The sequence below is a fragment of the Macaca nemestrina genome, chromosome 14 (assembly GCF_043159975.1).
Source record: "Macaca nemestrina isolate mMacNem1 chromosome 14, mMacNem.hap1, whole genome shotgun sequence".
Lineage (NCBI taxonomy): Eukaryota > Metazoa > Chordata > Mammalia > Primates > Cercopithecidae > Macaca > Macaca nemestrina.
This window is the reverse complement of record NC_092138.1, coordinates 84,075,457-84,088,684: the sequence shown is the minus strand read 5'-3', so window position 1 is coordinate 84,088,684 and position 13,228 is coordinate 84,075,457. Positions and strand designations below refer to the sequence as shown.

Here is a 13,228-nt window from a genome sequence, read left to right as displayed (position 1 = left end):
GATGAATCTGGCTTGATCTTCTGGGTGGCTGATGGGCCATTTACTGAGCTGGGGCAGCCTGGAAGAGGAACAGAAGCAGGGTCAGGGTGGAGGGAGAATACTAAACTTAGCTTGAGACATTTTGCAACGAGGAAGCTATATCTAGAGAGCGTATGGGACTCACCTAAGGCCACTCAACAAGTGTGTGGCAGAACTGGGTTAGAACCACCCAGAAAACAGCCAAGCTGGGATCTGAACCCATGTAGTCCAACTCCAAGGCCTCTGCCCCTAACCACTGTGCCATACCACCTCCCAATAATCGGCAGCAAAAGTATGGGTCTTACAATGTTATAGAGATACCCCTCCACTTATGTGATGGGTTTGCATCCTGATAAACCCATCATAAGTTGAAAATATGATCATAAGTCAAAAATGCATTTAACCTACCAAACATCATAGCTTAGCTTAGCTTAGCCTGCCTTAAACATGCTCAGAACACTTACATTAGCCTACAGTGGCCAAAACTATCCAACACAAAATCTATATTGTATGTCTTGTTTTATACCGTTGCAAAGTCAAAAATCGTGAGTTGAATGATCATAATTCGGCGACCATCTGCAGTTAGTTCCAGTTACAGGGGGAGACCAAAGAGACCAGGCACCTACTTGGTTGCAAGTGATGGAAATCCAGTTCAATAGTGAAGAAGGACATGATTGGTTTTCATAACTAGATTGAGATAAGGACAGGTGTGGTTGGACCCAGGGTCAAACCCCATGGAGGACTCTGTCCCTTTCTAGCTCTCATCTGTGTTTTCCCCAGCTTTATACTCAGGTGGATTTTTGCCACTTGCCAGCAACATGATCCTCAATAACTCTAGGCTTAAGTAGTCGTTAAGATTTGTAATCCCAGAGAAAGAGCCTTTCTGTCCCATCACTCACATAGCAAATCTCTGGAGGGCTCTGACTGGGCCTGTTCATGTCACATGGTCCACTCGGCTCAGTCACTAAACAATGGGATGGGAGATGGGAGACCAGGTAGGCCTCATTATACAGAACGCTGTCTTGGACTGAGCTTTTGCACCAGTGGCCTCCTTGGCCTGGAATGCTTTTCCCCTAAATCTATATGGCTGTCTCTCTTGTTAAGATCTCAGCTCAAAGCGTCCCTTCCTCCGAGAAACCTGACCCAACACCCAATCTAAAGTCATTCTTGTGGCTGGGTGTGGTGGCTCACACCTGTAATCCCAGCACTTTGGGAGCCCAAGGCAGGCAGATCACTTGAGGTCGGGAGTTCAAGACCAGCCTGGCCAACATGGTGAAACCCCATCTCTACTAAAACTACAAAAAATTAGCCGGGCATGGTGGCAGGTGCCTGTAATCCCAGCTACTTAGGAGGCTGAGGCAGGAGAATGGCTTGAACCCAGGACTCAGAGGTCGCAGTGAGCTGAGATTATGCCACTGCACTCCATCCTAGGCAACAGAATCAGACTGTGTCTCAAAAAAAAAAAAAAAAAAAAAAAAAAAAAAAAAAAAAAAAAAAAAAAAAAAAAGTCATTCTCCATCACTCTGTATTAATCAGGATTCAGGTTCAGTGGATGTAACGAAAGCCAAAATACTGATAGCTTGAGATGAAAATTTACTTCTAAGCAATCCAGGGCTGATATGTCAGTGATATGTTGTGAGGGGGTCTCAGCTCTTGTCTCGTTCTGTCATCATCAACACGTCTTGCCCTCCATCTCATGAATAAAGATGGCTGGTGCTGGGCACAGTGGCTCGCACCTGTAATCCCAACACTGGGAGGCTGACATGGGTGGATCACTCGAGTCCAGGAGTTTGAGACTAGCTTGGGCAACATAAGGAAACCACGTCTCTACAAAAAATAACAAAACTATCTGGGTGTGGTAGCACATGCCTATAGTCCCAGTTACTCAGGGGGTCAAAGATGCAGTGAGTCGTGATTGAGCCCCTGCTCAATCACTCAACAGAGTGAGACCCTATTGCAAAAACAAAACAAAAAAATGGCTGGGCCAGTTCCCATCATCAGGTCCTCTTTTCAGCCAGCGGGAAGAGAAGAACAAGTGGAGGGCGTGGCCCTTCTTTATAAAGTCATGACCCAGAAGTTGCACACATCATTTCTGTCTACACACCCTTGTCTCAAATTAGTCACACGGTCGTGCCCAGTTGTAAGGGAGGCTGGAAATAGTCTAGTGGGCCAGGCATATGCTCAACTAAAACTCCAGAGTTCAGTTACTAAGGAAAATGGAGAGAATGGATAGTGGGGCAAATGGCCGTTTCTACCTAATGGAGGTTCTTGGGATCACAGAAACAGTGGTCAGAATATTAAAGAAAAAAGATCCTTAGAGACTATCTGGTTAAACACTCTGATTTTGTAGATGGGGAGACAGACCCAGAGAGGTGACTGTCCAAAAATCAGACAGCAAGCTCATCAGTGGCAGACCAAGGCTAGAATTCAGGTCTCTTAACTCCAAGCCCAGGCTCAAAATTCGGGAAGGGGCTGGGCATGGTGGCTCACACCTGTAATCCCAGCACTTCAGGAAGCTGAAGTGGCAGGATTGCTTGAGGCCAGGAGTTCAAGACCAGCCTGGGCAACAAAGCAAGACCCCATTGCTACAAAAATTTTTTTTTCAATTAAAAATAAAACTAGTGAAGGGATTTGTTTTAGAGGAACTTGAGCTTTATATGTATTATTTCTATTCATGTATTATATGTAACAAGGATATATTCATGTGTTGCTATGTAAATAAAAATTGAAAACTATATGAAAAGGTGTTATCTTCATTAGTGGAGAAATTCAAGTTAAAACCACAATGAGATACCACAATATATCCACAAAAATGCCTAATACTGACTGGGCGCGGTGGCTCATGCCTGTAATCCCAGCACTTTGGGAGGCCGAGGTGGGTGGATCACGAGGTCAGGAGTTCGAGACCAGCCTAGCCAACATGGTGAAACCCTGTCTCTACTAAAAACGCACACACAAAAAAAATAGCCAGGTGGGTGGTGCGCACTTGTAATCCCAGCTACTCCGGAAGTTGAGACAGGAGAATTGCTTGAACCCAGGAGGCGGAGGTTGCAGTTAGCTGAGATCATGCCACTGCACTCCAGCCTGGGCAACATAGTGAGACCCCGTCTCTACTAAAAAATAAAAATAAGGCCGGGCGCAGTGGCTCAAGCCTGTAATCCCAGCACTTTGGGAGGCCGAGACGGGCGGATCACGAGGTCAGGAGATCGAGACCATCCTGGCTAACACGGTAAAACCCCGTCTCTACTAAAAATACAAAAATTAGCCGGGCATGGTGGCGGGCGCCTGTAGTCCCAGCTACTCGGGAGGCTGAGGCAGGAGAATGGCGTGAACCCGGGAGGCGGAGCTTGCAGTGAGCTGAGATCCGGCCACTGCACTCCAGCCTGGGCGACAGAGCAAGACTCCATCTCAAAAAAATAAATAAAAATAAAAATAACATCAGCGGGGCATGTTGATACACATCTGTGGTCCCAGCTACTTGGGAGGCTGAGGCAGGAGGACTGCCTGAGTCCAGGAGGTGGAGGCTGCAGTGAGCCATGTTTGGCCTGCACTCCGGCCTGGGCTACAAAGGAAGATCCTGTCTCCAAACAAACAAACAAAAAAAATGTCTGGCTCTACTAAAGCTGAACATTTGCATACCTTATGACCCTGTGATTCCACACCTAGGTATTTACCCAACAGCACCTATGTTCATCAAGAGACATGTTCAACAGTGTTCGTAGCAGCATTTTATAATATATGTAATAAGGCTGGGCATGATGGCTCACGCCTGTAATCCCAGCACTTTGGGAGGCTGAGGTGGACGGATCACTTGAGCTCCGGAGTTCAAGACCAGCCTGGCCAACATGATGAAATACCATCTCTACTAAAATACACAGATTATCCGGGCATGGTGGCAGGCACCTGTAATCCCAGCTACTTGAGAGACTGAGGCAGGAGAATTGCTTGAAACCAGGAGGTGGGAGGTTGCAGTGAGCCGAGATGGTGCCGCTGCACTCCAACTTGGGTGACAGAGTGAGAATTCATCTCCAAAAAAAAGAAAAAAGAAGTGTAATAAACAAAATTGGAGATAACCCAAATGTTCATCAACAGTAAAATGTGGTCTGTTTATATAATGGAATATTAAACATGTGAGAATGAGTTAACCACAACTACACGTAGCAACATAAATATATCAAATACAATTTTGAGCGAAAGCAGCAAGGCATAAAAGAGTGCATGCTATATTATTCTGTTTATATACAGTTCAAAAACAAGTAAAACGATGCAATTTGAAGTCAAGATAGTTACCTTTTGGGTGGTAAGTGACTGGGAGTGGACAGGCTGTGGGGGGTTTTTGGAAATTGTTCTTTTTCTTGGTCTGGGTGCTGGTTGCATGGGTATGTTCACTTTGTGAAAATTCACATTTTGAATATTGGGAGACTGAGCCCAGAGAGAAAAATAATTGAATGGAGAGCTCACAGACAGATGGCAGAGCTGGGACCAGAACCTAAGGGGTTAGGTTTCCAGTGACCTTGAAAATTGGACAGTATCAGACATTCTTGGATTCTGTGAAATGCAGCTGAACCTCTGGTCTCCCAGTCGCCCTTCCCACCCCCACTTGTGCTTCATGCTTGTAACACAAAACCAGTTTTGCAAGTGAGTCCCCAAGTGAGTCGGGCTCTCTCTTGCAGGGCCAAAGTCTGTGACTCTGCATTTCGTGTTTCTTCCCAGGCCTGAACCCAGTGAACAGACCAACTTGGAACACAGGAGAAAGTTTTGTTTTTTTGTTTTTAAGAGTTGAAAGGAAGACAATTAGGCCAGGCGCAGTAGCTCATGCCTATAATCCTGGCACTTTGGGAGGCCAAGGCGGGTGGATCACTTGAGGTCAGGAGTTCTAGACCAGCCTGGCTACATGGCGCAACCTCGTCTCTACTAAAAATACAAAAAATTACCTAGGCACAGTGGCGCACACCTGTAATCCCAGCTACTGGGAGGAGGCTGAGGCAGGAGAATCGCTTGAACCTGAAAGGCAGAGGTTGCAGTGACCCTAGATTGTACCACTGCACTCCAGCCTGGGTGACAGAGTGAGACTCTGTCTCAAAAAAAAAAAAAAAGAAAGAAAAAAGAAAAAAAAGAAATGGGCTGGGCGCGGTGGCTCGTGTCTGTAATCCCAGCACTTTGGGAGGTCGAGGCAGGTGGATCACCTGAGGTCAGGAGTTCAAGATCAGCCTGGCCAACATGATGAAATCCCGTCTCTACTAAAATACATAAATTATCTGGGCATGGTGGCAGGCACCTGTAATCCCAGCTACTCGGGAGGCTAAGGCAGGAGAATCACTGGAACCCGGCAGCTGGAGGTTGCAGCGAGCCGCGATGGCGCCATTGCACTTCAGCCTGGGCAACAAGAGTGAAACTCCGTCTCAAAAACGGAAGAAAGTGAGAAAGAGACAGAGAGGGAGGGAGAGGAAAGCAAGAAAAGCAAGAGGGAAAGAGAGAAAGGGAGGGAGGGAGGGAAGGAGGGAGGGAGGGAGGGAGGGAGAAAGAAAGGAGAGAGGGAGGGAGGAAGAGAAAGAGGAAAGAAAGAAAATTAGATGCATGTTTGTGTGCTCCTAGAAATCTGTGTTGTAGCATAACCAAAACTGTCACCTCAGCAATCCCGGGGGAGTAAGAAAGATGGGGGTGGCGAAGCTCTTCTCTCCCTGCCCCAAGGCTGCTGCCCTTGTTCAGTAAGCAGGCTGAAGCTCCACACCCTTCTTGCCAGTTCCTCACCTGGAGTACTTGTTCTTTGATCTTAACCTGACAACCTCCTTCTCACCATTCAGATCTTTGTTCCTCCCTTGACCACCTCGTCCAAAGAGATACCCTGTCACTGTTCATAAAATGATTCTGTGTTACTGCTTCCACTTCTCGCTTTCTGAAATCACTTTATGTATCTACTCGATGGTTGTCTGCCCCTCCCATGTCCCATGCAGGCAGGAACCACCTTGTTTCCCACTGAATCCTCAGAGAAGGACAGGGGACACAGAGCCCACAGATGCTAGGTGTTCAGTGAATGAGGTTGGGTGGTGGGGGGCTGGCTTTTTACTTTGTACACATTTGTATTTTGCATTATTATTATTTTTTTTTTGAGACAGAGTCTTGCTCTGTCACCCAGGCTGGAGTACAGTGCTATGATGTTGGCTCACTGTAACCTCCGCCTCCCAGATTTAAGTGATTCTCCCGCCTCAGCTTCCCGAGTAGCTGGGATTACAGGTGCCTGCCACCATGCCTGGCTAATTTTTGTATTTTTAGTAGAGATGGGGTTTCACCATGTTGGTCAGCTGGTCTCAAACTCCTGACCTCAGGTGATCCACCCGCCTCAGCCTCCCAAAGTGCTGGGATTACAAACGTGAGCCACCGCACCCGGCCAACATGCATTACTTTTGCAAACAAAAATGAAAGTCTTTTTTTATTCTTCAAAAGAATAAAAAAGCTCCCTGGTGGTCTAGTGGTTAGGATTCCAGGCTCTTACCACAGGGTTCTTAAAAACAAAAAGAGGCCGGGCGCAATGGCTCGCGCCTGTAATCCCAGCACTTTGGGAGGCCGAGATGGGCGGATCACCTAAGGTCTGGAGTTCAAGACCAGCCTGGCCAACACGGCGAAACCCTGTCTCTACTAAAAATACAAAAATTAGTCGGGCGTGGTGGCACAGGCCTGTAATCCCGGCTACTCCGGAGGCTGAGGCAGGAGAATTGCTTGAACCTAGGAGGCGGAGGTTGCAGTGAGCCGAGATCGCTCCCGTTGCACTCCAGCCTGGGGCAACAAGAGTGAAACTCTGTCTCAAAAAAAGAAAAAAAAAAAAAGAATAGGCCTGGTGCAGTGGCTCAGGCCTGTAATCCCAGCACTTTGGGAGGCTGAGGCGGGCAAATCAGTTGAGACCACTCTGGCCAACATGGTGAAGCCCCGTCTCTACAAAAAAAATACAAAAATTAGTTGGGTGTGGCGGCATGCGCCTGTAATCCCAGTTACTCGGGAGACTGAGGCAGGAGAATCGCACGAACCTGGGAGGCGAGGTTGCAGTGGGTTGAGATCGCACCACTGCACTCCAGCCTGGGCGACAGAGCGAGACTCCGTCTCAAAAAAAAAAAAAAAAAAAAGAATAGAAAAAGAAAGAATAAAAAAGCAGGTTACTGCAGTTGGATTTAACCTCACCAAGTTGGATTTAACAAGTTTCCAACTGAAAGCAATTTCCTCCAATACCAACTGGGGACCCTGAGATCAGAGAGGGGCAGGGCCTTGCCCAGGTTCACACAACACTAAGCAAGCAAGGCTGGGTCCCAGCTCCCCTCCTCCCAGTCAACCTGGTACTTCTCGGGGGTATCCGATCCAAAGGAGGCAAGGAGCGGGGTGGGGGATGGGGAGCGGGAAGAGCGCGGTGGGGAGGGAAGGTGTGGCGGGCAGGGGGTGCGCAGACAGGGCAGAGAAGGTGCTGGTAACGGAGGCTGGAGAGCGCGGAAGGGTGTGCGGGCTGGGGAACCGAGAGGGAGCGGGGAGGGAATAAGGGGCGGAGCGGGTGCAGAGTAACGGAACCGCGCAGTGAAGGCGGGTGACGGGCGCAGAGAGACGCACAGTGAGACGAAGGAGGGAGAGGGGACGGCGAGGGCGACGAGGGAGGCGGGTGGAAGAGGGCGAAAGCGAGGGGACAAGGGCGGGGAAACGGGCAAGGACAGACAGAGGCGGGTCGGGATGGGAGGGAGGGGCGTCCCGCACGATCCCCGCCCCGCCTCCCGGCGCCTGCGCGCCTTCCCCCGAGCCCGCGGGACTTGCGGCTGCGTTCTCAACCGGCTTCCTTGCAACTCAGGTAGGTCCTGGGCCGGGGAACCGGCGCCCAGCCGTGGATGCGCTACAGCGAGAAGGGGACCCAAGGGGTCGGCCGCGGCAAAGGTCCCTAGGACCCCCGCGCCAGCTCACGCTGCTAACGGCAGCTGTAGAGATTCTGCGTGAGGTTCGGGCTCCTGGACTTCGCCTTTCCCGAGCCGTGGAGGTGGGGAAGAAGGGCGAGCAGTTCATGCCTGCAGCGCAGAGCCCCAAACCCGCGCTTTTAGAAATAGAAAAAGCCAGGCCGGACGCGGTGGCTCACGCCTGTAATTCCAGAACTTTGGGAGGCCGAGGCGGGAGGATCACGAGGTCAGGAGTTCGAGACCTGCCTGGCCAACATAGTGAAACGCTGTCTCTACTAAAAATACAAAAATTAGCCAGGTGTGGTGGCGGGCGCCTGTAGTCCCAGCTACTCGGGAGACTGAGAAAGGAGAATCGCTTGAATCTGGGAGTCGGAGGTTGCGGTGAGCAGAGACCATGCCATTGCACTCCAACTTGGGTGACAGAGTGAGACTCTGTCTCAAAAGAAAAAAAAGAAAAAAGAAAAAAAAAAAAGAGCCGGCCAGGTGTGGTGACTCACGCCTGTAATCCCAGCACTTTGGGAGGCTGAGATGGGCGGATCACCTGGGGTCGGGAGTTCGAGACCAGCCTGACTAACATGGAGAAATCCCGTCTCTACTAAGAATTGAAAAAAAAAAAAGGAGATCGAAATCATCCTGACTAACATGGTGAAACCCCGTCTCTACTAAAAAATACGAAAAACTAGCCAGGTGAGGTGGCGGGTTCCTGTAGTCCCAGCTACTGGGGAGGCTGAGGCAGGAGAGTGGCGTAAACCCGGGAGGCGGAGCTTGCAGTGAGCTGAGATCGCGCCACTGCACTCCAGGCTGGGTGACAAAGCGAGACTCCATCTCAAAAAAAAAAAAAATTAGCCAGGTGTGGTGGCACATGCCTGTAATACCAGCTATTGGGGAGGCTGAGGCAGGAGAATCGCTTAAACCTGGGAGGTGGAGGTTGCAGTGAGCCAAGATCGTGCCATTGCACTCCAGCCTGGGTGACAAGAGCGAAACTCCGTCTCAAAAAAAAAAAGAAAAAGCCATGGGTCAGGAGCCAGAACCCTCTGCTCTAGTCTTAGCTGTGCCAGCGTGACTCCCTGTGTGATTTGGGGGGTAAATTACTGCCCTTCACTGGGTCTCTGTCTACACACCTGCAAAATGAGAGGGTCTTTGGATGAGTCTCCTTAATTCATTTCCTAGACAAGCTTCCTCCAAGGCTTCCCCAGATTCACCGGCGATGCCCCTCCCTAAGTATCAACTTGGCTGTACTTTGAACTCTGGCCCCTCAGGTTTCAAGGGTTTGTCTGGGATCGAACAGGCCTTGTCTGGGATCAGCTCTGTCTGGGGAAAGAAGCTGCACCAGCCTCTGGATAGCAGGCTGAGTCATTTGTTTCTTGTGCCTTGAGTCAGTTCTCTCATCGGCTCTCCTCCTAGGCCAGTGTTATTACCTCCAGTAAAGATCGAAAAGTTGGGGTTCAGAGAGGGCTAGAGACAGACAGCCTGCTCTGTCCTGTCTTTTCTCTTGTGCTGGATTTTAAAAATCCAAATATATTTCATGGTACAGTGGAAGAACTGGTCAGAGAGTCTGGAAGTTTGGGTTCTGGTCCTGGCTGTGCCACTGACCCACTGTGACCTTAGGTAAGTACCTGCCCCTTTCAGGCTCAGTCTACTCTGCCCAGCAGCCAGGATATTGTTCAGATGCTCTGCAAGTCCCTTTCTGTCTTTGACATCCCTAATAATGATAATAGCAATCATAATAATTGTGTCCTGACCTACAAGGTCCTGCCTGAGCTGGCCTCTGTCAACCCAAAGCACCAGACTCCTTGCCCTGCCTCAGGGCCTTTGCACTTGCTATTTCCACTGATGGGAGCACTCACCTACCTCTGCTTCTTGCACATGCATTCTTCTGATCTCCATTGAAACTCGACTTGCAGGGCCGGGAATGGTGGCTCACGCCTGTAATCCCAGTACTTTGGGTGGCCAAGGCTGGGGGATCACTTGAGTCCAGGGGTTGGAGAGCAGCCTGGGCAACATAGTGAGACCCCCACCATCCCACCCCACACCACTGCCCCGTCTCTACAAAAAATTCAGAAGTTAGCTGGGAATGGTGGCTCCCAGCTACGAGGGGGGCTGAAGCAGGAGGACTGACTGAGCCTGGGAGATCAAGGCTGCAATGAGCCGTGCACTCCAGCCTGGGAGACAGAGAGACCGTGTCTCAAAAAAGAAATTAAAAATAAATAAAAAGAAACTTCACTTGCTTATGACATTCCCTAACTACACAGACTAGATGCATTCCCTGGATTTATATCCTTATGGTATCTATTGACTTCATTGTATTTAAGTATTTGTGTAGTTCTTTGCCTAATATCCGTATCCCTGTTCTTCAGTGCCTGTAAATGCCATAAGGGCTGGAAATCTGTCCCATATGCTAGCAGCTAGCTCAAAAAGGTGCTCAGAAATGTGTTGTGGATTCAGAGTGACTTTCCTAGGGTCACACCATTGGCAGCACCAGAATTTGAACCCAGTCTGTCTGATGTCAGGGCCTGAGCTTTCACCTTACCTGCTGTTTTTCATTCTAGGATCTTGTGCTGTGAAGACATTTCCCAAGTGCTTCATGTTAGCCAGCAAATCTGACCCACAAGGCCTGGAAAGAGGTGATTGTTAGGTTGTGCAGAGGTGGTCTTATCCAGCTCAGCGTCCCCTGGGACCCACTGTGGGACCTGAGGCAGAACTGGGGTGGACTTGGCCTCCTCCATGGCACACCGGCTGCAGATACGACTGCTGACATGGGATGTGAAGGACACGCTGCTCAAGCTCCGCCACCCCTTAGGGGAGGAGTATGCCACCAAGGCCCGGGCCCATGGGCTGGAGGTGGAGCCCTCAGCCCTGGAACAAGGCTTCAGGCAGGCGTACAGGGTCCAGAGCCACAGCTTCCCCAACTACGGCCTGAGCCATGGCCTCACCTCCCGCCAGTGGTGGCTGGACGTGGTCCTGCAGACCTTCCACCTGGCAGGTGTCCAGGATGCTCAGGCTGTAGCCCCCATCGCTGAACAGCTGTATGAGGACTTCAGCCGCCCCTGCACCTGGCAGGTGTTGGATGGGGCTGAGGACACCCTGAGGGAGTGCCGCACACGGGGTCTGAGGTTGGCAGTGATCTCCAACTTTGACCGACGGCTAGAGGGCATCCTGGGGGCCCTTGGCCTGCGTGAACACTTCGAGTTTGTGCTGACCTCTGAGGCTGCTGGCTGGCCCAAGCCAGACCCCCGCATTTTCCAGGAGGCCTTGCGGCTTGCTCATACGGAACCGGTAGTGACAGCCCATGTTGGGGATAATTACCTCTGCGATTACCAGGGGCCTCGGGCTGTGGGCATGCACAGCTTCCTGGTGGTTGACCCACAGGCACTGGACCCTGTAGTCAGGGATTCTGTACCTAAAGAACACATCCTCCCCTCTCTGGCCCATCTCCTGCCTGCCCTTGACTGCCTAGAGGGCTCCACCCCAGGGCTTTGAGGCCGGTGAGGGAAGTGGCTGGGCCCTAGGCCGTGGAGAAAACCCTAAACAAACCTTGGAGACAGGGAGCCTCTTTCTCCACAGCTCTGGACTTTCCCCCTCTGCCTGCAGCCTTTGTCACCTATTCTGATAATAAAGCAGTGAGTGCTGAGCTCTCAGCCTTGCCCCACTAACCAGCTCCTAGCCTCTGCCTTCCCTCATTCTCATTCGCACCCTTTTCCACTAGGAGGCCTCTTCACATCCAACAGGATTCACAGAAGGCCCAACTAGCTTCAAAACCAGGCACTTTCAAACTTGGTTTTAGCAGCAGGGGCCTTTTGTCATGGGAGGTCTGAAACCCCATTATGCAAAACTAAAAACAAACTGAAAAACTGCTGGAGTTGAAGCAGAGGTCCTAAGGTCTCTCTCAGCTTCTGAAACACCCTCCCTCTGGAAGCCTGGGGTCAGCGCTTAGTTTGAAAAGCAGGATGCTAAGCCGTCCTGTAGGGACACTGTCCATTAGTACCATATAGTATGAAGAGAATTTAAGCAAGGAACCCCATGACAGTCATGAGAAGAAATCCTGTTGACATGCCTGCCTCGTGTTAGGTAATGTGCTAAGTTACTTATATGCACATATAACCCTCAAAGCTACCTCGTTGGGCCTAGGTGGTTTGACCCCCACCACAACTTTACGAATAAGGAAACTGAAATTCAGAGGTTAAGCAGCCTGCCCGAGGTCACAGCCAGCATGCAAAGAAGCCAGGATTGCAATTTAGGCACATCTGAATCCAAAGCCCATTGGCTTGACCACTAGGTTGTAAGTAGATGGGGATGCTTGTCATGTGAAACATGGTACAGTGGAGATTCTGGGAGAATAGGGGAGGTGTCCTAAAGAATGTCAATCTCGAAGGTCACCTCTGTCGCAGGGACCAGTGTGGAGGTAGGAAAGTATGGGGAACAAGGACTGGAGTGTAGGGAGTAGGTTTGTGGGGAGGGGGGAACAATTGGAGGTTGAAGTAGGTTGGGTTTTTCAATTCCTTTTCTCACTTTAGGAGGCTGAGGCAGGAGGATCACTTGAGCTCAGGAGTTCGAGACTAGTCTGGGCGACACGGTGAAACCCCATCTCTACAAAAAATTTAAGAACTAGCCCAGTGTGCTGGCACATACCTTTAATCCCAGCCACTCAGAAGGCTGAGGTGAGAAGATCACTTGAGCCCAGGAGTTCTGTTAAAGTGAGCTACATGCCACTGCACTCCAGCCTGGGCAACAGAGTGAAACCCTGTCTCTGAAAACAAAAACAACACAAATTTCTCTTCCTGCCTCCCCACCTTCCCACACCTTTCTACTTGGTATTTGCTGGACATCTCTGTGCCTTGCCCAGTGCCAGGGGATGCCACACATTAAAAACATAGGCACACTCCTGGCAGTGTGTTCTGGTGCCAGCAGCCCGGGAGCGTTCTAGAGTGGATGCTGAATTGAGGAGTGGCACTGGGGGTGGCTTTAGATGAGCAGGGGGATGCGGAGGACGTTCCTGCAGCAGGCCCATAAACTGTGGAATAAAGGCTGCTGTGAGGAACTGGGTTGGTAGGTTGGGAGAAACATGGCATGGGGACCTTCAGGTGTCAAGAAAAGCCTTGGCTTTGACCCAGATTTTTGAGCAGGGGCTGTGCCCAGGCAAAGGCAGGCAAGATCTCTTTGGGACTTGACCAAACCCCTTTTGGTCTGTCTTCCTTGGGACTGGCACCAAGGCCAGGCAGCAGTAATTTCCTTTTCTTTCTTTCTTTTTTTTTTTTGGAGGTAGAGTCTCACTCTGTTGCCCAGGCTGG

At 50.3% G+C, this 13,228-nt stretch overlaps 1 protein-coding gene across 4 annotated transcripts; it reads left to right on the top strand.

Moving 5' to 3' along the window:
* Positions 1 to 7,709: 7,709 nt before the first annotated feature.
* On the top strand, positions 7,710 to 11,596 carry LOC105487059 (haloacid dehalogenase like hydrolase domain containing 3). Of its 4 annotated transcripts, XM_011750337.3 has the most exons (3): positions 7,722 to 7,840; positions 9,475 to 9,548; positions 10,490 to 11,596. In XM_011750337.3, exon 3 carries the CDS (start codon positions 10,665 to 10,667, stop codon positions 11,418 to 11,420), a length of 756 nt encoding a protein of 251 aa, XP_011748639.2. In that variant the 5' UTR covers positions 7,722 to 7,840; positions 9,475 to 9,548; positions 10,490 to 10,664; the 3' UTR covers positions 11,421 to 11,596. The 4 variants fall into 4 exon arrangements, with proteins under 4 accessions (XP_011748638.2, XP_011748639.2, XP_070934314.1 ...); XM_011750336.3 differs by lacking the exon at positions 9,475 to 9,548 and having other exon boundaries at positions 7,710 to 7,840; XM_071078213.1 differs by lacking the exons at positions 7,722 to 7,840; positions 9,475 to 9,548 and adding an exon at positions 7,870 to 8,023.
* The last annotated feature ends 1,632 nt before the right edge of the window (positions 11,597 to 13,228 follow it).

Coding starts and splice junctions, on each gene's coding strand:
- LOC105487059 (XM_011750336.3), top strand. CDS start 10,665: ATGGCACACCGGCTGCAGATACGACTGCTGACATGGGATGTGAAGGAC.